This window comes from Apodemus sylvaticus, chromosome 7 (genome assembly GCF_947179515.1).
Source record: "Apodemus sylvaticus chromosome 7, mApoSyl1.1, whole genome shotgun sequence".
NCBI lineage: Eukaryota > Metazoa > Chordata > Mammalia > Rodentia > Muridae > Apodemus > Apodemus sylvaticus.
In genome coordinates this window covers 62,736,375-62,759,133 of record NC_067478.1, presented here as the reverse complement: position 1 = coordinate 62,759,133, position 22,759 = coordinate 62,736,375, and the positions used below count along the sequence as shown (strand labels likewise).

The window sequence follows — 22,759 nt, the reverse complement described above, 5'->3', positions numbered from 1 at the left end:
CCTATAACCAACTCCCTCTTCTGGCCTCTGTGGGCATCTGCATGCATAGTGTGTGTATATATATATACATATATATATATATGTGTGTGTGTGTGTGTATGTGTATACACATGTATGTATATATGTATGTAAATATATGTATATGTGTATATATATGTGTATATACATGTATATATGTGAATATATATATGCATATACATATACATTCACTTAGGCAGACAACCAAAAAATAAAACCTTATAACAACAAAACACTTTCATATAATAATAACAATTTTAATACTTAGTTAACTTGGTGGGGCCCAACTGGAAAGACATTATACATCCAGGTGGTTGTTCCATCTTGCCTTAGCTGTGTGGAAGCTGACAGGTTACATTTTGTTCCACTTTCATGAAAGTGGAACTCAGAAGTTTTTCCCTTCAGACCACGTTGAGGTGAAGCTTGCTGAAGGCTTGGTGGAGACCAGCTGAGGCCAAGAGCCTGAAGTGATGGCCAGCTGACCTTCCCCATAGGCCAAGCTCAGGGGACCCAGAGTCCCACAAACTACCTTTCCAAGAGGCCTTGACTATTGACAGATACAAATGGTGCCAGATGGGATTTTTACTGCTATAACTGGGCCCCTCCTGGCACCTGTTTTCCCGGGGATGCTCCAAGAAGGAGGCCTCAAGGCAGCTAGTTTGGCCCCATTTCAAGTCCCCTTCCTGTTCCTGTATGTCAGAGGCCTCTGGATGGAGTTAAAGGCTTCCTTTGACATCACCTCACTTCTCCTTCTCCAACTTACCGGCCCCTTTTGTGACTTGTGTACAGTGTGGCTGCGTTCATGTCATCTGATGATGCCCCTGCCCTGGGCCTCTTTTTCTCCTCCCCAGAGGAACTGTGAGAGTGACACAGAGGAGAACATCGCCAGGAGGAAAGCCCTTCACCCCCGGAGGAGGAGCAGCACCTCCTAACTGCCCGGCTTGCAGTGGCTGCCAGGGAGGTCCAAGTTCCTCTGTCCCTGCTGTGCAAGCTCTTGGACCCTGCTTGACACCAGGATTCAGACATTCTGTGTTCCTGAGCACTTTGCAAGAGAGAGGAGTCTGCAGGATTCAGAACTTTCAGGAGACCCTGGGAGTTGTGGCTATCTTCTGGTGTGGAGCCTATAGGATTCTTCAGGCTCTTAGTTCTCCAGAAAACTGGCTTTCATCTGTCTGCTAACCTCAGAAGCTGGGATCGGTGCAGACCGATGTGGACCGAGGAAGTGGATCTCAAGGAGTATCATTTTTACCACAGGTTAAAGGTCAGATTTAGGCAGCTTTCCGCACAAAGCCTACCCTATCAGGCTTGTGAGTGAAGACTCTCTAGGGCGAGGGACCAATCCTGTGACTTACCAGAATCCGTAAGAGTCAGGCTGTCTAACGTCAGACTGTGTCTGCCAGCCTCTTGCCAGCCCACTGTGTTGTAGGGGTTTTTTTCTCGTTTTTATTATTAAACTTCTTGTTTATCTAATGCTTGGCTGTTTTAGAAGTTGTCTCCATCTGGTTCCCTATAGCCTAAGACCCTGTGGCTTGGGGAACACTAGGATTGGCTGCTAAGTGGACAGCACCTCAAGAGGTGATCTGAGCAGTCTTCTTTTACTGATAAGATGTGGCCCTCCTGTGTCCTCCCTTGAAAGTGTCCCCATCACAGAAGGCTGTGACCCATCACCCACTACCACTGCTGTCAGCCCTCCTGTTAGGGGTTGACTTATAACTCCCCCAACTTCATAAGTTGGAGTCCTAGTCCTCAGTGTTGACCGTCACTGTCACTAGAGATGGAGTGATAAGGGGCTCATTAACCATCAGAGTAAACCCTACTGTCATATGATTAATATCCTTATGAAACGGGAAGAACTGGGATAGAGGGATGGCCCACTGGTTAAGAGCAATTTCTGCTTTTGCAGAGGACCCAGTTTTCAGTGCCAGCACCCACAAGGGCTGCCAGGCACATGGTGCTTGTACATCCATACAGACATCCATACATACACATAAAATTAAAAACAACAATAAGGGGAGTTTTCTGGGCATGGTAGCTCATCTCTGTAATTCTAGCACTCAGAAGGCTAAGGCAGGATTGACATGAGTTCAAGTCCAGACTGGGATATGGGAGAGGGGGAGGTTACCATATATGGAGCTGTATACCTTTAAGTCCTAACTACTTGGGACACGGAGGTAGAGGGATTACTTGAACCCAGGAGTTAGGAACAGGCTGGGCAACAAGGAAGAGCAGAGGGAACAGAAAGAGGAGGAGATACAAAAGAAAGAACACATGAAGATACTGCATCTTTATTGGCATCTATAAGCTAGTGAGAAAGGCCTCAAATAAATAAATAAAACAAAGCCAGCTGCTGTGTGCTATGCTGGATGCCTATAATCCTAACACTTGGGAGGCAGAGACAGAAGAAGAATCATGCTACAAATTTGAGGCCACCCTGGTCTACACATTGAGTTCCAGGCTAGGCAGAGCTATATAGCAAGACCCTATCTCAAAAAGCCAAAGGGTGGGGTTGGAGGCCAATAATCAGCCCATGCTGGATCTCAGATAGCCAGCCTTCATTGTGAGACAATAAACTTCTGTTGTTTAAGCTATTTAGTCTCTGGCACTTTGTTATGGCAGTGCTAGCAAACCACATAGCTGCCAATCACAGACACGGGAGGCAGGGGAATTTTTAACAATCTAGATGGAGGAGGGCAAAGAAGCACCCACAGGGAAAAACAGGAAGAGAAAGATGAGTGAGGCCAGTAAGGAAATTTACTGCATACAAACCCAAGCCATGCTTTCCCGGCCAGAAGAGTGGCCAGTCTAAGGGCAAGTGTGTTGGAAAGAAAAAAAGCAAGGCTGGAAGGCTGGAAGGTTAAAGATTTGAGTCAGGAAGTAGAGGGTGTGTGTGTGTATGTGTGTGTGTGTGTGTAAAACACTTTATTTTTGTTTCCTGACTACATCATAGGAATAGAACTCCTCTTAGCTAGTCTGTTTCTTAAATACCAGCTACTCAAAGAGAAAGAGAAGAGGGGAAGGGGGGATGAAAGGAAAGAACATGGGTGAGTACTGCATTAATTCCTTTTGTTGACAGTAAGGGCTTTTGTTGTTTGTATAATTTTTTACATTGATTGATTGATGATCATGTGTCATGTGTATGGGGGTGCACATGACCTATGGCATGCATGTGGAACTCAGAGAGAGGACAACTTGCAAGAATCAGTTCTACTGTGTGGGTCCTGAGGATCCATTTCAGGTGATGTCAAGTTGTCCAGCTGGCTTGGCAGCAGGCACCCTTATCTGCTGAGCCCTCTAGCCAGTCCTTGTTTTGTTTTGAAATAGGATCTCCTGTAGCCCAGTCTGCCCTTGAATTCTTGTTCTGTTCCTCCTGCCTCTATTTCCTGAATGCTGGCATTACAGGTATGCACGGTCATCCTCTAGGTGAACAGTAAGTCTCAATCATACTGTGTGAGACTAGCCAAGCTTCCTTCATGCTATAGATGCATCCAGAGCAAAATTGTCCCCAAAGAAGAGAAAGATTCTAGTTCCAGAAAGGCTCACAGCAAATGGAGGCCTCACTGCCCCCCCCCCCCCACTGCTGAGTCCCCCCCACTGCTGAGTCCCTGTGGCCTCTCCCTGTTGGAGGACGGATGCAGGCGTGGAACAACAAGCCCAGGGGACTCAGGTGTGTTGTGGCTCTGAGGGGGGAGGCCTTGACAAGCTGGGACCTCAAGGCGGAGAGAGATCACAGCTTTCTTTGAAGAAAATGAAAGACCAGAGATGAAAACCACATTCTGTGAGAGAAGTTCTTTGAAGGGCTGTGAGGTGCCTATCCCAAGTGTCTGCCTGCGTGCTTACTGGATGCACAGTAATATCCCACAAACACACATATAAATATTTTAGCATGCACTGTGTTGTAATCTTTACTTCACAGTCTTCCTTGATTCCAGATCTTAGATTCCATTTGTCTTTTCCATTCGTACATTTATTTGACAATAAAACAAAGCAAACAAAAACTCCCAGCATATTTTGAAAGCAGGAGAAGGTCACATTTAAATAAGTAAGTGAACCATGAGATCTCTAGAAAGAAACTCCAAGCCCTGTGCTCCACGGGTAATCAAAGCAAGTACATGTGAAAATGGGGCTGTTGAAAGGCACAGCAACTATCTTGGGCTTAGAGAACTTTCTTTCCATCAGCCCCACCCCCTCGGCTCCCGGTTTGATGTCAGCCCCATGCGGTTCTATTCACAGTTGCTGCAACCCCCAAAATATCACACTTGGCATCTGTTAAGAAGGTCCCGTTCTCAGCAAACCTTCACAGGCTTAGGGACTCTAACAGCAGAAAAGCTTCCAACAGTGGTTAATTGCTGTCTCAAAGGCACGGGCACAGTTGGTGAGCTTCCTTCAAGTTTTTCTTGGCTTGAGTGTCTCTCCCTCCATTGGGCAACGCAGTTTTTAATGGATAGCGGAACACAGATTCCTAAGTCTTTTTTTTTTTTCACTGAGGAGAATCCACAACCCTAGCTCTTAATCTAGAAAACAGTTGATTATGTTATCTAGGGGCAAAATGATATTGTAAGATCTTCTATTCAATCCTCAAGTTGAGAAAACAATAGCAGAAACAAGGGAGGCGGTGATTTTGAGGGACCTGTGCGTCACTGAGGCAGTCTCTGCAGCCCTGCGCACAACCTTGTAAGGGAAATGAGCTCCTTTTTAACGATGATGAAGGCAACTTCAGCAAAGTTAAGAACTGTGCCTGCCTTCTCCCAGCTGGAGCTCCTGGGATCTGGATTCCAGCCCAGATTTGCCTGCCCTGGATTCACATTCTACTTTTCCTGGGTGGGTGGGTGTGTGGCATGGGGGGGGGGGAAGTAAAAAAATGAAGAAAAGGAAAAGAAAAAAGAGAATCTTGGAGAATCACATGCAGAATAATCCTTTTTTTTTTTAAATGCAAAATCTATACGTAATAACATTGTGTTCTAGAAGCAGAGACGACTTCAGTAAAAAAAAAATCCCAGCTAAAGCACTCCGGGGCAGCTACAGTGGGGGAGGCAAGGTGGACAGTGACTGGTGTCTTGTTTGGTTTTGTTTTTGCCATACTGAAGATTAAGCCCCAAGCCTTGAATGTACTAGACAAGCATTCAACCACTGAACCATGGCCCTATCCCTGTTGCCAGGATTCCGTGAATTTCCCCTACTTCGTTTCCTTGTTTTTATTGGTAGTATTGCATTAGTGAAAAAAATGTCATAACAAAATACTCGGGTCTGGGTGACTTACACGCACTGGAAATTTACTTTCTCAGCTTTAGATGCTGCAAGGTGTTAGTAGCATTGGCTCTGTCTGAGGCCTCTCTCCTTAGTTTGTCACATCCTGGTCTTCTCTCTGTAGACATCTGTGTCCTTTAAAAAAAAAAAAAACATAAACAAAACCAAGGCCACCAGTCATGCTGGATTAGTGTCCATAATATATCTTCATATTATCTATCTATACCTATAAAGGCCCTATCTTTAACTATAGTCACTTTAAGAGTTCCATATATGGGTTTAGGAGGAAGAAAAAACAATTCACTCTCTAAAAATTCCTTAAACATGGGCTAGGGACAAAGGTCAGTGGCAGAGTGCTCTCTTCACTTGTGCAAAGCCCTGGGTTCTGTTCCCTTGGTATAGATGGTTATAGGAATGGCTGGAGAGAGACTAAGGGAGAGATACCTGTGAGTCCAGGCTCAGCAGCCTCTGTGGCAACCACATCAAACCCCTGCAGCTGTCTGTGTGACATTCCAGGGGATGGAACTGAGGACACTGAGTCTGCTGAGTCACAAGGCTGTGGGCTCTGTGTAGTCACAGTTGGACATATCTCCTTTCACACACAGGGAGAGGAAATTGCAGACGGGCTGGCTGACCCTGTGTTCTTCCAGAAGGTTGTGACCTTAGTTAACCCGGGAAGGAGCGGAAACAGGAAAGCTCCTGAGACCTACAGGCTGACAGGGGTCAAACAGACATTGGAGCTCCCCAGCTGGGCCCTGGGTCACAGCTTTCTCAGACCTGTGGGCTTTGGACCTAAGGGTGCATTTCCTGGTTGGGGAGGAAACAGGGCCGACTTTCCTGAACGGCATAACTGCAGATCTCATCAAATGCCTTCACTCAGCACTAACCCTGGAAAGCCCCTCCAAGCTTTAAGAGATCATATTCTGGAAAATTCTCCCTTCTCTCCTCAGTCAGGCAACAAATAAGGCTCTTATTTGCACATTGCTTAGCCAATCAAGTAATCAGGTGAGTCTTGCAAGCTTGTCTGATTTATGGTGTGCTATGGAAGGTACTGGAATTGGCAAAACCCTCCCTCAAAAGCTGGAATCAAGCAGAGGCAGGTGGCAAGTTTGAGGCCAGCCTGGTCTACAGAGACAGTTCCAGGACAGCCAGGACTTTTACAGAGAAAAACTCTGTCTTGGAGGGAGTGGGGGAAGAGCTACTGGCGTATTTACATTTGACAGGTTCTTTCTCTGATTGGGCCCAAATCTATTTGCCAAAGATCCACCCATCACCCCTGTTCTGTCTTCTGCAGTCACATGCATTTAACAAATGTATAGACAAAAAAAAAAAATAGGAACATGACAGGTCCTCCAGAACCCACAGTTTAATGACAGGATGAAATAGGAACTAAGCCAGGAGCTGAGGAAGGAGCCTTTGTGCTGACAGATAAGGCCCCAGGGGAGCTTTTGAGATGTGCTTAAAGGACTGGGGGCCTTGGGTTTGCAATGGGTCTACAAAGTCTGCAGTACAGGTCCCACCTGAGCAGAGACCCGGAGGTGGGAGGAACGTACACCTCCTGAGGATGTGGAGTGGTCTGGTGGAGTGTGTTCAGGAAGAAAACACCGTGGAGCTGATGGTGTTGGTCAAGAAAATGGCTTTGAATGTAGGCTTGAGCCTCCCGGGGGATAGGGAGAGGACTCTTCTTTAGGCCTGTGGTTTAGATCAGCACCTCTTAGTGTGGTCTCTGGCCAGCAACCAGAAACTCCTAAGTACACATTCTCTAGCCCACTCCACCTTTCCTGTATTAGAAGCCCTGGGAGTGCTGAACAAGTTGCTTAGGAGTTTCTGCTACTATACTTTAGAAAAACCACCCGTGAGGTCAGGGAGATGGCTGGGTTTGCAAAGTGCTTGCTATATAAGCATGACAATCCAAGCTCAACTTCCAGAGTCCATGCAAAAACACAGATAAGGCAATACGTATGCATTAATCCCGGCACTGGGAAGGCAGAAACACCAGGATCCATGGGGCTCACTTGACAACCAGCTTAGCCTAATTGCTAAGCCCCAGGTCCCAGTGAGAGACCCAGTCTCAAACAAAACAAAACAAAGAAAGAAAAAGGCTTCTGAGGAATGACCCTGAAGGTTGATCTCCAGACCACACTTGGACCTGCATACATCAGATTGGGCGGGGCAGCCTGTGGAGGAGAATTCAGACTATTGGGATAATCTAAATGGGATAGACAGGGACCTGACCTAGGGAGGGAGCGCAAGGACCCAGACAGGTTGGGTTCCTCTGCTACTTTACCTATTAGCTACCCAGACATGGACAAGACAGATGGGCCTCAGTTACCAGTCCTTTTGACTTCAGTCAAAAAAAGAATCAGGGCTGGAGGATGGATGTAGGGAACAGTGGGAGATGTCACCAGCAATGCTCTCAAGGAGAGAGAACAACTGTCTTAAGTTTGCCTGAACCAGAGTGGTTTCAACTTCAGTGGATCCACTGCCCCTGCTCCCCAAGATTAGGCTTGTTGACTGCTGATATTACCTCATAGGAGAGGAGAGGTAGGCTCACTGGACGTCACCTGAATACCAGCTGCACCTCCCAGCCAGTTGTCTGCAATTCTCCCCTAATTGCGTGAGGCCTGAAGTTCTCCGTAGTATATAAGCTGAGGAAGATTGACCATTGAGGTGACTATGGGAAGTCATCACCTAAGCTTGGTGAAGACTTTGCAGTGCACCTGCTTCAAGATCACCCACTATTCTGTGCTCTGTGATAAAGTCCAACAAACTCATTTGCTCACCAGAGTGAACATGGTTGGGACTGTGCTGTGGCTCGCCTTTGGAGCCTTATGAAGAGGGAAGAGATGTTTACATTCCCCAGAGAAGAACTGCTCTCAACAGTGGCAAATCTAGGGATGTCCAATGCACGGCTGGTCATTTAGTCACCTCACCCCATGACATGCTGTTTGGAAAGAAGCATTTGTTAGGGTGTTTATGGAGGACCAGGTGAAGGATGGAGTTCTTGAGGGGTCCCAAGCTGATTGATTCTCAAGCATTTTAGAGGCATCTGAGGTTGCCTGTCTCTCTTACCACCCATTTCTGGTGACAGTTGAGCTTAGCAGATGCTCTTTCTTCTACCCTCTCCATGGCCTGGTTATGCAGATTGGCAGAAGAGAAGAAAGGCCCAGGCAAGGGCATAAAGACAGCACCCCTGACTGTGCTGCTGGCCGGGTGCCTAGGTCACCAGAAATACAATAAGGCTCATGGCCCTCAGACCTTGCTGATGCTGCTGAAAGCTGAAAATACCCAGCGCACTGGCCTGACGCCTGGGTGGCTCCTCTGGGCCAGGAGTAGCTGTGATGTCTCCACAGGGCTCTTGGTACTTGAGCCCAGGCCTCGGTGGAGGAATGGCAGGACACACACCTCTCACCTTTCCAACAAGTTGAGTATTTTAAACAGACCAGGCATTTTCTTTTGTTCCTTATCCTAACACATGCCCAGAGGAGGCACAATGACTTTACTCTGTTTACTCAGCTGAGAGCACCAGACAGAAAGGCTACCCATAGATACTGCGATAGTTAAAGTTGCCAAGTTGACAGGATCCAGAATCACCTCCAGACAAAATATCTGGGTGTGTTGGTGAGGGAGATTCTAGTTTAGGTTAACTAAGGTGGAAAGTCCCACCATAGCGGTGGATGCTACTCATGGGGCCAGGATTCTGGACTACATAACAAACAGAGATCTAGTTGGACCCCAGTATCTGTCTGTCTCTGCTTCCACACAGCAGACACAAGGTGACCAGCCACTTCATACTCCTGCTTGTATGTCTTTGCCATGATGGACTGTATCCCTTCCACCTGTAAGTCAAAATAAACCTTCTTCTATTTCTTCCCCTCCCCCTCTTCTTCCTTCCCCTTCCCCTCCCCCTCCCCCCTCTCCCTCCTCTTCCCCTCCCCTTCCTCTGTCTCCCCCTCCCCTTCCTCCCCCTTCCTCCTTTCCCCTTTTTCCTTCTCTCTCTCTCCCCTCACCTTCCCTACCCCTTTCCTCCTCCTCCTCCTCCTCCTCCTCCTCCTCCTCCTCCTCCTCCTCATCCCTTTTTCTTTTTTCTTTTGAGACAGGATCTCACTAGGTAGCCCTGGAAGGCAGGTCTGGTATTCACAATGTAGACCAAGCTGACCCCAAACTCACAGAGATCTGCCTGCTTTGAGGGGTGAGCCACCATGCCTGGTCAGATGCTAGGTCTCAGCGATGAGAAAAGTAATTTGCATATGCCTTTACAGGAAGTGAGTGAGCACAGACATTCTGAAACCACCGCAAAGCCTTTCTTGGTCTGCAAGCTCGTCCCTAGGTCAAGAATAGAGGGACCAGGATAAATCGTGATTGTTTAGATCCAAAGCCTAGTGACTTAGAGCCTAGGGCACAAACAGTTTTCCCCAGAACAGCTAGGAGGCAGCTGAGGTCTTCGCTGAGAGAAGGGAAATCAGCAGAGGGTTGAGATACCTCTGTCCATGCCCCCCTCCTCACTGGACACTCGCCCAGGAGGTGGGCTTCTCTGCTCCTCCGAAGCCTGAAGGTGCTTACCTCTGTTCCTAAACCGTGTCTTTCAGCAGGATGTGCTGGCTTGTGTCTCTAATGTCAGTACTTAGGAGGCAGGAGCAGGGTGATCTCTGTGAGTTCAAGACCTGCCTGGTCTATATAGTATGTTCTGGCAAAAGCCACATAGACCTGGTTTCAAGAAAAGAAAAAGAAAATAAGAAAATGTCTCCCAGCCAAGGCCTGTGGTACTGATCTGAAAATCCTAGCCTGAGAGTCAGGCTAGTCTCAGAATTTGGATGACAGTTCTAGTATCTTCTTGGCTAGGTGATTTTTTTTTTTTTTTTACCAAGTCATTGAGCCTCAGTGTTCCCACTTGTAAATTGGGGGCATGCCAATGTCTTCCCCGCAGGGCTTATTCTATTGAATTCTATATGACTATTCAATTGGATTAGCTAATGCATGCCGGCTTTTAGTATTGCACTCGGAACGTCGCTTCTGCCCTAACAACTGTGCTTTATGGACAACCGTAAAACAAATTTGTGAGTGAGCTGGAACAAATGGAAGAAGAGGACGGAATTCCCACAGTGATGCTGCCTCTGCCAACCACTCTGGTGCCTGCTAATGTCTGATAAGCAGGGCCCTTGACGTGACATGCCTCTTGCTTTACATCCTTTGGTTTTCCCCAGTGCATGCTGGGGGCAGGCCCACATCCTGAACCTTGTGTGAGCTGTGGTTGATTAAGAAACCTCCACTGCCCAGCTGCAAGGCGCCTTCGCCTTCGCTTCCCACCTGTCTGGCCCCTTCAGGCAAATGCAAAGGAGCCTTGCTAGAGAGCTGCAGCTGCTGCTGTCTAATCGCTCGCCTGCCTGTGCTGCCCCGTCCCTCCTCCCCACCCCCAACTCCCGCCCGGCGGTTTGCGTTCTAGGTTCTAGAAGCGTCTGCCTCACACCAGGTCTTCCTTGACTTTAGTTCACACAGCAGTGCTGAGAAAGCTCTGTCTTATGGCTCAGAAACTAAGGCTTCGAGGGGGATGGCATTCATTTTGTTTGCATTCTGAGACAAGGGCTCACGATATAGCCCAGGCTGGCCTTGAGCTTGCCACCCTCCTGCCTCGGTCTCCCCTGAGCTGGGATCCCAGGTGTGTATCATGCCCAAATATTTCTGTCTTTTTGCTTTCTAGATGTCATATAGTGAGCAGCTTTCTGTCATGATGTGCGGTCTCACCACAGACCCCAAGACATCAGAAGCAAGCAACTATAGACCTAAACTTCCCAAACTGTGAGCCCAAATAACCCTTTCTTCCTTTTCTGTTGAGTATCTTAGTCATTCTGTCACAGCAATGGAAAGTTGGTAGCCTGAGGATTTTTGAAGGCCCCAGCACTGTATAAACCATATACATGCCGGTGCATGCTTGCAATCTGGACACTGGAGCTAGAAGCAAGAGGACCAGATATTCAGGTTATCTTTTACTACATAGTGACTTTAGGTTGAACTATGTTACTTTCTGTTTTAAAACAAAAGAAAACAACTAACACATTCCCTAGCGTTCTGCATCTCCCCGATCCCCGAATGTGTATGGCTGTTTTGTCTGCACCTAAGTGTTCACCATGTGCATGCAGTTTCCACGGAAGCCAGAAGAGGGCATCAGATCACCTAGACTTACAGACTGTAGCAAGGATGCTGGAAATTGAACCCTTGTTCTCTGGAAAAACAGTCAGTTCTGTTAACCACTGAGCCATCTTTCTAACCCGAGTTCTGCATCCTTGAAAAGATTTAAAATGGAAGAGGCTACTCTGATGTGAGGGACGAGAGACTAATAGGCTCATGGTTACTCTTTTTCAAGGGCAGATGGCTGACTTCATCGTTTGTTTTTCTGAGTGCCCCCGATTTCTGGCCTATTCTTTGTAATTTCTTATCTATTTAGTTCTCATTCAGGGAGTGGGGACAGGGGCAGGGGAACAGGGAGTGAGCTTTGCTCTCCAGGGGCAGCCTTGCTCGGTGGAGCACCCCTGGGCAGCCTTGGGATGGAGCACCCCTGGGCAGCCTTGGGATGGAGCACCCCTGGGCAGCCTTGGGATGGAGCACCCCTGGGCAGCACTAGGGGTGCCTGACCCTCCTTTGGGGCTGCAGCAGCTTTTGAACTCCTTCTTCCCTATAGCCAGCTCTTTTTTTGTTGTTTTGTTTTGTTTTGTTGTTTGTTTTGTTGTTTGTTTTTGTTTTTCTTTTTTCGAGACAGGGTTTCTCTGTGTAGCCCTGGCTGTCCTGGAACTCACTTTGTAGACCAGGCTGGCCTCGAACTCAGAAATCTGCCTGCCTCTGTCTCCCAGAGTGCTGGGATTACAGGCGTGCGCCACTACCGCCCACCCAGCTGTTATAGCCAGGCTTTTAATTTCTTCCTTGGCAGCTGAAGAAAAAAAAGGGGGGAGCAGGCAGTGATCAGTGGGCAAAGGTGCCTTCTGCCGAACTTGATGTGCTCAGTTTCATCCCCAGGATCCAAATGGTGGAAGGAAAGAAATAACCTTTGTGACTTGCCCTCTAACCTCCACACATCTGCTGTAACGTGCACACATGAACACACACATGAATGCACACATACACAAGCATTAAGTACATTTCTTCTTCCTCAACATTTCCAAGGCTTGAGCCTCCATAGCGACCGCGCTGCCTTCTCTAGTGCCAGTGGAGACCTATTTATCACTACTCAACCTCGGGAAGAGAGCTCATGTTTATGGAGACCCTGTTATCCGAAGGCGTTGTTCTAATCTCTTGTGTGTACTTTCCCTGACTTGTAGCTGCCACCCTTGCAGATGAGGAAGTGGGGTGCCTTAGAAGTTATACTGTATAAGACAAGGCTGGCAGGTCGTGGAGCGGGCTTTGGCGCTGGACTTTGATTTACTATAGGCTGCCTTTGAGGGAGCTCCTCAGAGACAGAGGTGGTGAAACTTCAGGACTTGTATGGAATTCCACCCACACAAGATGGTCCTGGACATTCATTGTGTGCCACCCTCAGCCAGTTTATGGGCACAGTGCCTAGTTGCCCCCTGTCAAGGTCATAGGCACTCCCAAAGATTATTGAGAGAAAAAGCTTGGAACCTTTCGAGGCCATGGCCACCAGGTGGCACTGCAAGGGCTGAGATCTTTGTTCCCAGATCTGAAAGCCAGTAAGATCTACCCAGTTCCTAAAACAGGTTCTAGGGAAACAAGCAAGCCAGTCAACCACGGGCCAAACCTTTGAGAGTCTTCCTTAATGTTTTGCATAGGCTTTGTGGAAATCTGCCAAGATTTTTTGAAAGTTTTAATTTCCAGAGTCAGTCTAATGCCATCTACAGAGTTCAAGAATTTTCAAGTATAAAACAGGAGCTGGGGTTGCAGCTTAGTGGTAGAGTACCTGCTTTATGTGCACACAACTCTGAGTTCAGTCTCCAGTACACACACACACACACACACACACACACACACATACACACACACCGTATAAAAAGTATGTAGAAAAAAATCTACTCTTATATTTACTGCTATTAGTTATTTGTGAATACTTCTAAATATTACACATGTAAACATGATAATCATCTCTGTATAAGATTACATATGAATATATATTTTACATAGCAATGTGTATATATAAAGCCATATATATATATATATTCCTTCTTTTAAAACAGATGGTTGCTTAAAAAAAAACTTGCTTTTGGGGGACTATTAAAATGGCTCATAGAAAAAAGACACTTGCTTCCAAGCCTGATGCAAGGAATCTAGCCAGGCATGGTGGTACCTGCTTTTAATTCTAGTATTCTAGAGGGTGAGTTACAGGCCAACTAAGGCTGCATAGTGAGACCTGTCTCAAAAACAAACCAAAATGGTGGAAGAAGATGACTTGACTCCAGCAGGTTGTCCTCTGACCTCCACACATGCTGCCTGACACATGCGTGTGCATGTGTGTTTCCTTCCTTCAAGGGAGAAAAAGATCCACCACAGTCTTCCATTCATGAAGACTCCCTGCCATTTAAAGAAGAAAAGTCGGTGATGGTGGCCATACTTCATTTGTAATTTACAAATACGAGAAATGTACACATTAAAAAAGATGCGAAGCAAACACATTTTAAAGTAAAATAGGAACAAGTCATACATTTTTGCTTTCCAACTAAAACAAAGACGAAACAAGTAAAAATGTTAACAAGTAACAGACGTTGGTTTTATGAACTATCTTGGCTGTAATCCTTTTAAAATTGATTTGTTTTTGTTTTTTAAGACAGGGTTTCATGTACCCTAGGCTGGCTTTGAACTTGATATATGGCCAAAGCTGATCTTGAACTTTGGTCTTCTTGCCTCCAGCTCCCAAGTGTTGAGATTAAAGGTGTGCACCACTGTATCCAGTTTACAGGGTGCTGGAGATCAGATCCAGGCCTTTGTGTATGCTAGGCAAGCACTCTACCAACTGAGTTTAACTTCCAGCTTGCTTGATTTACATTTTTAAAATTACATTTATTATTAGTGTGTGTGTGTGTGTGTGTGAGTGTGTGTGTGAGTGTGTGTGTGAGTGTGTGTGTGTGAGTGTGTGTGTGTGTGAGTGTGTGTGTGTGTGTGAGTGTGTGTGTGTGAGTGTGTGTGAGTGTGAGTGTGTGTGTGTGTGTGAGTGTGTGTGTGTGTGTGAGTGTGTGTGAGTGTGTGTGTGTGTGTGTGTGTGTGTGTGTGTTTACCTGCTGGCTGCTTGCTAGCCCTTGCCTGAGTGTTTGATTGGTACATGTTTTGTAATCTGTCTCATTGGCTCTCTCAGACTGTCATGCCTCAGCTGATGGTAAGCTCTCAGACAGTTTTCTTGACTCTCGTTTTCTCAGAATGTCAGACACCTTCAGTCATTATGCTGCCCCCGATCAGCTTTCAAGTGGCGTTGCTCATGTGACTTATCAGAAATTACAATTGCACGCTGTCTGTGATAATTACTGTGGATTCTTTCCAGATGTTTCTCAGCACTTTGACCTTTAGTGGACTTTGGGAACAGAGCCCATAACCTCCTGTTATCTGAGATGCCAAACTGCGGCTGCACATTTTCTAATCCCCCGGGGACGCAGGCATGACAGCTACTGTTCCGCAGTCACAGTGACCTACAGGCTTAGCCCCAGATCTCAGAGGCCCGTTTGCCCTGGGGTAGAATAATGTTGCTACATGGTGCACACACCGGGTCATACCTTGCTTCTTTCACTGAACAATATAGAGATTTTTATCAGTTTGTAAAAAGCTCCTCATTCTTTTGTGGATTATAACACAATTATATTATTTCCCCATTCACTTTTATTCTCCTTTCTCTAACACACACACACACACACACACTTTTTCAAAATTATGGCCTCTTTTTCTTTGTTATTGGTATTGGTAGTATGTGTGTGTTTGTGTGTGTGTTCAAATATTCCTAAATACATAAATACAATCTGATCGGCTAAATTCATATAAGATTTACTTGTGTATAGATGTTTTTATTATTTGTTTGTTTGTTTGTTCTCTGTGTAGCCCTGGTTGTTTTATAACTCACTCTGTAGACCAGGCTAGCCTTGAACTCACAGAGACCTGTGTGCCTCTGTTTCAGAAAGGCTGGGATTAAAGGCATGCACCACCACTGTCTAGCTTTTGGATATGTTTTTAAGGCTGACCATTTGGTACTGTGTAACGAATTGCTATCCTCTTCTCTGGAAAAGACTCCTCTATCTCTTGGCATCCCTTAGCTGCCTGTAGTTCTTTGTCCAGACCTGAGGCCTTGCAGGCTTTCCCTATCACATTAGCATGACCCTTAGTGTCACCCTTGCTAAGGTCATGTTGGGATACCCATGATGAGAAGACTTCATGGTGAAGCTTCTGACATTTCTAGGAATCACATCTCATGGCAAACTCTCTGTTCCTCTGGTTCTTACAGTCTTTCTGCCCTCTCTTCTATAATGGTCTCTGGGCTATAAGTGCAGGTGCTGTACTGTAGATGGACCAGGGGACTGGGCTCCACAACTCTGCATGTTGATTGGTTGTGGTTTTCTGTAATGGTCTCTGTCTGTTGTAAAGAAAAGTTTCCTTATGAAAGTTGAGAACAAACCTGTGAGGTGGTAGTTGTTGGTTCTCCTCCAAGACCCATGACTTCAATCTCATTCTTTATTATAACCATATATTGTTTTATTATAGGGATATGTTTTGGGGTTTGTGTTTTGAGACAGGGTCTTTCCTGAGTTGCCTGGAACTCACAGTCCTCTTGCTTCAACCTCCAGAGTTCTGGAATTACAGGTGTGTAACAACATACCTGACTCTATAGTGTGTGTATATGTGTGTGTGTGTGTGTGTGTGTGTGTGTGTGTGCAAGCCAGAGGTCAGTGTCAGGTGACTTCACTATTGCCCTTCATTGTATTGTTTTAAGATGTGGTAGCTCACTGAATCTGAAGTTGATCAGTTTGGCTGGACAGCCCCAAGGTCTTCCTATCTTGGGTTTACCAGCAGTAGGAGTACAAGAGTACTTAGCCCCATGAGGTCTTTTAAGGGTGCTGGGGACCTGAGTCAGGTCCTCAGACTCAGGTACAAACCACATTACAGACTGAGACATCCTCCCCATCCCTGGGTAGTGTACATACTTCCTTCAGATTCATAGAGGCATGAGCTCTGCTCTTGTGAAGGACCTAATCCATGCTGAGGGGCTCACAACTGCTTGTAATGCCCGCTCTCGGCACGCCAAGGTCTCTGACTTCAGCAGGCACCTGGACTCACATGCTCAGATATACAGCAACAAACACACTTACACCTAATTGCCTTGTTTTAAAGGTTAGGGGCTGGAGAGATAGCTCAGTGGTTAAGAGTACTTGCTGTTCTTCTAGAAGACCCAGGTTCAATTCTCCATACCCATATGGTGGCTCAAGGCCACCTGTTACTCCAGTTCTAGTCTAGGGGATCTGATGTCTTCTTCTTCTTCTTCTTCTTCTTCTTCTTCTTCTTCTTCTTCTTCTTCTTCTTCTTCTTCTTCTTCTTCTTCTTCTTCTTCTTCTCCTCCTCCTCCTCCTCCTCCTCCTCCTCCTCCTCCTCCTCCTCCTCCTCTTCTTCTTCTCCTCCTCCTCCTCCTCCTCCTCCTCCTCCTCCTCCTCCTCCTCTTCTTCTTCTCCTTCTCCTCCTCCTCCTCCTCCTCCTCCTCCTCCTCCTCTTCCTTCTCTTCTTCTTCCTCCTCCTCTTCCTCCTTCTTCTTCTCTTCTTCTTCTTCCTCCTCCTCCTCTTCCTCCTTCTTCTTTTCTTCTTCCTCCTCCTCCTCCTCCTTCTTCTTTTTGGTTTTTTTTTTTCGAGACAGGGTTTCTCTGTGTAGCCCTGGCTGTCCTGGAACTCACTTTGTAGACCAGACTGGCCTCGAACTCAGAAATCCTCCTGCCTCCTGATGCCCTTTCTTGCCTCCTCAGGTACCAGGCATGTTCATGGTATACATACATACATACAAGCAAGCAAAAAAAAACCCCCATGTACATGAAATAAAATAAATAAAAATGTTAATCTTAATAAGTAAACACAACAAAAGGAAAAGCACAGTTTTAGTCAAGACCTTTGATGGACCCAACAACAGCCCATTCCTCAGTCTCCCACCCTCTTATCAGGAACCAATTCTATGAGTTTAGCGTTTACCATACAGAGTTTTGCACCTTTGCTTCCATGCTTCCATATTCATAAAGATGACATGGTATCATTTTGCAAGTTTTTAACGCTTATTTATGCTTCATGATATGTAATTTTTTACTTAATATTATAGTTTTGAGCCAAAAAACCTATTGATACATGTGGCTCTAGTTTGTTCATGTGTGTGTGTGTGTGTGTGTGTGTGTGTGTATGTGTGTGTGTGTGTGTGTGTGTGTGTGTGTCTGTCTGTCTGTGGTAGCATTCTGATAACTGAGCTACAGCTTGACCTCTTCCATGCCGATGGACACTTTTTGTTATAAACATCACCATCCTGCCCAAGTGTGAAAGTTCCTCTACAAGTAGAGCTTAAGGCTCCTGGGTACGAATTTTTTCAGCTCACTAGGTATTGCCAAACTTTTCTCTCAGTGAGTCTGCCGAGCTGAGCATGCTGTTCACACTCTCGTGTAAGTTGGTGCATCTATTATTCTATTTGAACTTACCACACTTTCCTTTTGTAGCATGTGATGGGGACCGGTAGCAGCCTTCTAGAACCTTATTTCCATTTCAATTCAACAAACATTACTTGGCAGTTGTTGGGAGCTAGCTGACCTGTGCCAAGCTGGCCTTACTCCTGGCCCTTGAGAGGTTTACTCTAGCAGGCGAGGAAGAACCAAACATGCCATTAACCAACCGCATGAAATTGTCCATGAGTTACAAACAGACCTCTGTGGTTGCTTTACTATAGAAGTGACTGTTTTCTTTTCAATGAAGATTTTAGTTTTTATTTTAAAAGGAAAAAGTCTTTTTAAAAACAGACTTTGGAACTGGGTGTTGAGCACGTACTTAGCATGTATGAGGTCCTGGGTTTAAACCCAGTACAGCATGGAGTTGGGGTTGGGGGGCAGTGGGGTTGGAGAGAAAGGATGAAGGGGGAAGTCTGGGGATGGAGCTCAGTCAGACGGGTGTTTGCTTAGCAAACACAAAACCCTCATTTTCATCCTCAGTACCACATAAATCAGCCGTGCTGGTACATGCCTACAGTTCCTCTATCCACCACATGCAAGTCTTATGATTTATGCGAGTTGTATAATCTAAAACCAGCCTGGGCTATGTGAGACCCCATCTCAACAAATAATTAATCAATTGAAATAAAGAAGTCCAAATGTAATAGATGTCTGTTCTCTCAGACAACCCTCAAAAAGTGACTTGTTCTGTGTAGGGAATGAATGTGGCTAGGTGGCATGCAAAGTGTGACAAGGGGACAGCTTTTTTTAAGAAGGGCCCTTCTTAACTACATCAGACACGGACGGAGATTACAGCAGCTTCGTTTCAGAGGAAGCTACAACAGAGAGTGGGAGACACAGGCATAAGTGCTGTGTCATGAGGGCAAGCCAATCCTGTGGGTTGTCTGCTCTAGAGGGACTGCCAAAGTTTTTCTAGGCTTCAAATTTGAACAGCCGGTTTTACAGCTGGCATGTTGGCACTGTTTGTTCAAAGCCAAATTACTTGTGGGATTGTGTGTGTGTGTATGTGTGTTGTTGTTGTTGTTGATGATGATGATGTAGGGTTTCCTCACAATGCATGGTTTACTCTTCTGCCTAGGGCCTCTTGCCCTGACACAGAGCTTCATAAGCATAGTACTCATCCTAAGCCACTCTGGTCCTGTTTGGTGACATCTGTACTCTGAGTTAGAAATTATCCTCTTTGGAAGATCAAAGTGTGGATACTTTGGCCCTTCTTAGAAGGTGGATCAAAATACCCATGGCTCATAGCCAAACAGTGGACTGAGCACAGGGTCCCCAATGGGGGGGTAAAAGAAAGGACCCAAGGAGCTGAAGAGGTTTGCAGCTCCATAGGAGGAACAATAACATGTACCAACCAGTACCCCCAGAGCTTCCAGGGAGGAAACCACCAACCAAAAAGTACACATGGAGGGACCCATGGCTCAAGCTACATATGTAGCAGAGGATGGCTTTTTCAGACATCAATGAGAGGAGAGGTCACTGGTTCTGTGAAGGCTTGATGCCCCAGTGTTGGGGAATGCCAGGTCAGGAAAGGGGGGGGCTGATTAGTAGGGGGAGAGGAGATGGAATAGGGGGTTTTCAGAGGGAAAATGAGGAAAGGGTATAACATTTGAAATGTAAATAAAGCAAATATCTAATAAAAAAACTAAAAAAAGAAACAAACAAACAAAAAAGAATGTTCATCATGAGCTTACCAAAAAAGAAAGAAAGAAAGAAAGAAAGAAAGAAAGAAAGAAAGAAAGAAAGAAAGAAAGAAAGAAAGAAATTATCCTTTTTGATGGTTCCTTAAATGTTTAGACGAATTGTCTCAGTTACAGGGAATAAGATGGAATAAATTTAGGAGAGTCCACTCCCAAGACCAAACCTCTGTAGCACAAGAGAAAGAACATGCACCCCCAAAACACCCAGAGGTAAGGGAGCTGGGAAGGGACATAAGAGACAGAAAGGGCTTTCTGAGCTACTCAGATATGCAAGGCTCTTATTTTAAAAATGGTGCAACATTTGCATATAGCCTCTGCACATCCTTCTGGGTATTTCCAGCAACTCTAGATTACTTATAATGCCTAATATGATGCAAATGTTATGCAAACAGTTGTTACACCATTTTGTTTAAAGAATAATGACAAGATTTTTTTTTTTAAAAAAAAATCTGGGGCAGAAGAGATTGCTCAGTTGGTAAAGTGCTTGCTGAGAATCTGAGTCCAATCTCCAAATTTTATTTAAAAAATCCAGGTTTGCTAGCACGCTTAGAAACCCAGGGTTAAGGTTGTGGGTAGAAGGACTCCCAGGGCTGGCTGGCTGGCCAGCCTGGTCTACTTGGTGAGCTTCTGGCCACTGATAGACCCTACCTTAAAAGACACAGTGGACAGCTCCTGGGGAATCAGACTTGAGGGTGACTTCTGGCCTGTGCATACATGTGTGCACTCACACAAATGCACATCTACATGCACACATGCCCGCACACAGAATCTACGAGTGTTCCTTGAAGATGATTTTACTTTTTCGGTCTTTTTGATGGACAGGGTATCACTATGTTGCCTAGACTGGTCTTGGATTCATGTCATCTTCCTGCCTTAGCCTTCTGAGTACCAGAAGTCCAGGCATGGGACACTGTATGAAAGGCTTCAAAGAGATTCCGGATTGAACGCAGGATCTGGTGTGCACTCGGTGAGCATTACCACTAAGCTCCTGCCAAGTTTTTGTTCAAAGGTTGATTGGCCACGGATCAGGGAGAGATGTCATTTAGTAAAGAAAAAATGGAAAAAAAGAAAAATAAACAAAATCCTCCAAGTTCTCATAATTTCACTACTCACACTTAACTGTTTGGAAAAGTTTAGAGTTTGTTTGTCTGTCTGTCTGTCTGTTTGTTTGTTTGTTTTTCAAGACAGCATTTCTCTGTGTAGCCCTGGCTGTCCTGGAACTCACTCTGTAGACCAGGCTGGCCTCAAACTCAGAAATCTGCCTGCCTCTGCCTCCCAAGTGCTGGGATTAAAGGCATGTGCCACCACTGCCCGGTGAGTGTGTATGTTTTAAAATACAGAAATACACACTTATTAGCTTCTACAAAATGAGCATATAGTATAATGACAAAACCTCACTATAATTTTCACTAATGTGATTTTTTAGCAAGGCTGAGCGTATGTTTAGGTATTTAATGGCAATTGTAAATTCTTTTAGTAAGTGCTCATTTATACTTTGCCTTTTTATGCATTTGGATACCCACCATCCCAACTGCCTGGGAAAGCTCTGAGTAGAAGGATGTTCGTAGTTTCTGATTGTCTTGCACCCCTACACCCCAGTTTCTCATTTCTTTTTAGCGTTGTCTGCTACCTTCCTGTCCCCGGAATACGTAGTGAGATATTGGGTAGTTACAGCTATAGACCAGTGATGGGGGGAATGGTAGATGGGAGAGGGGGACTGTAGTTCTGTTTTTTTGCCTCACCACTGGGGTGCCAGAACACCGCTTTCTGGGGAGGCGAAACACGGAGGTGCTAGGCTATATTTCTTCCTTGCCAACTGTATGCAACTCCCCAGAAGCACATGGCCTCATGGTCCCTGGAAATGCTAGAGTTTATGAAGTACAGAAGGCTATCTGAAGCAGGGACTCCATCTATCCAGCTGTGGGAATCACCATCCTGCTGGACTGGGACTTTTCGGTGATGCTGTTGGTGGCTTTGAGATCACTCACACTCCAGTAACTCCTCACCCATGCTCCTGTAAGGAAGCCCAACAAACTCATGGTTCACCAGACTTGACCTTGCTGGAATGGTCACTTTGGTCTGTCATTTGTATCCTATCTGGAAGGAGCATATATTTGTTCACATAGCCCCCCAGTAGGGTAGGAAAGATGGCTCTGAAGCCAAGAGCACTTATTGGTCAATCATGAACCTCAGAGTTCAAATCGTAATACCCAGGCCAGGAGGCTCACAAATGCTTGTAATTCTAACTCCAAGGGATCCATCCCCCTCTTCTGAGCTTTGTAGGCACTGGCACACACATATAGAACATACACACTCTCTTTCTCTCTCATACACACAACTAAAACTAAATTTAAAAATCTCTATTTTAAAAAAAAGTTAAAGCAGGGCTGGAGGATGGCTCAGTGGTTAAGAGCATTGACAGCTCTTTCAAAGGTCCTGAGTTCAAATCCCAGCAACCACATGGTGGCTTACAACTACCCATAATGAGATCTGATGTCCTCTTCTGGCGTGTCTGAAGACAGCTACAGTGTACTTACATATAATAAATAAATAAGCCCTTTTTAAAAAAAAAGTTAAAGCAACACCAAGTTAATGCCCAACAAGTGCTGGCGAGGATGTGGAGAAAGAGGAACACTCCTCCATTGCTGGTGGGGCTGTAAATTGGTACAACCACTCTGGAAATCAGTCTAGCAGTTCCTCAGAAAACTGGGCACGTCACTTCTGGAGGACCCTGCTAAACCACTCCTGGGCATATACCCAGAGGATTCCCCAGCATGTAATAAGGATACATGCTCCACTATGTTCATAGCAGCCCTGTTTATAATAGCCAGAAGCTGGAAAAAATCCAGATGTCCCTCAACGGAGGAATGGATAAAAAAAATGTGGTATTTATACACAATGGAGTACTATTCAGCCATTAGAAACAATGAATTCATGAAATTCTTAGACAAATGGATAGAGCTGGAGAATATCATACTAAGTGAGGTAACCCAGTCTCAAAAGATCAATCATGGTATGCACTCACTGATAAGTGGATATTAGCCTAGAAACTTGGAATACCCAAGTCATAATCCACACATTAAATGATGTTCAAGAAGAATGGAGGAGTGGCCCCTGGTTCTAGAAAGGCTCAGT

The 22,759-nt window shown here is 45.6% G+C and overlaps 1 protein-coding gene across 1 annotated transcript in view; it reads left to right on the top strand.

Moving 5' to 3' along the window:
• Positions 1-1,057, top strand: part of Dapk2 (death associated protein kinase 2) — a 113,915-nt gene extending 112,858 nt beyond the window's left edge. Inside the window, exon 12 of the mRNA XM_052187971.1 lies at positions 870-1,057. Coding sequence (XP_052043931.1) covers positions 870-950 — 81 coding nt within the window. The 3' untranslated portion in view covers positions 951-1,057. The remainder of the gene's footprint in view (positions 1-869) is intronic.
• The last annotated feature ends 21,702 nt before the right edge of the window (positions 1,058-22,759 follow it).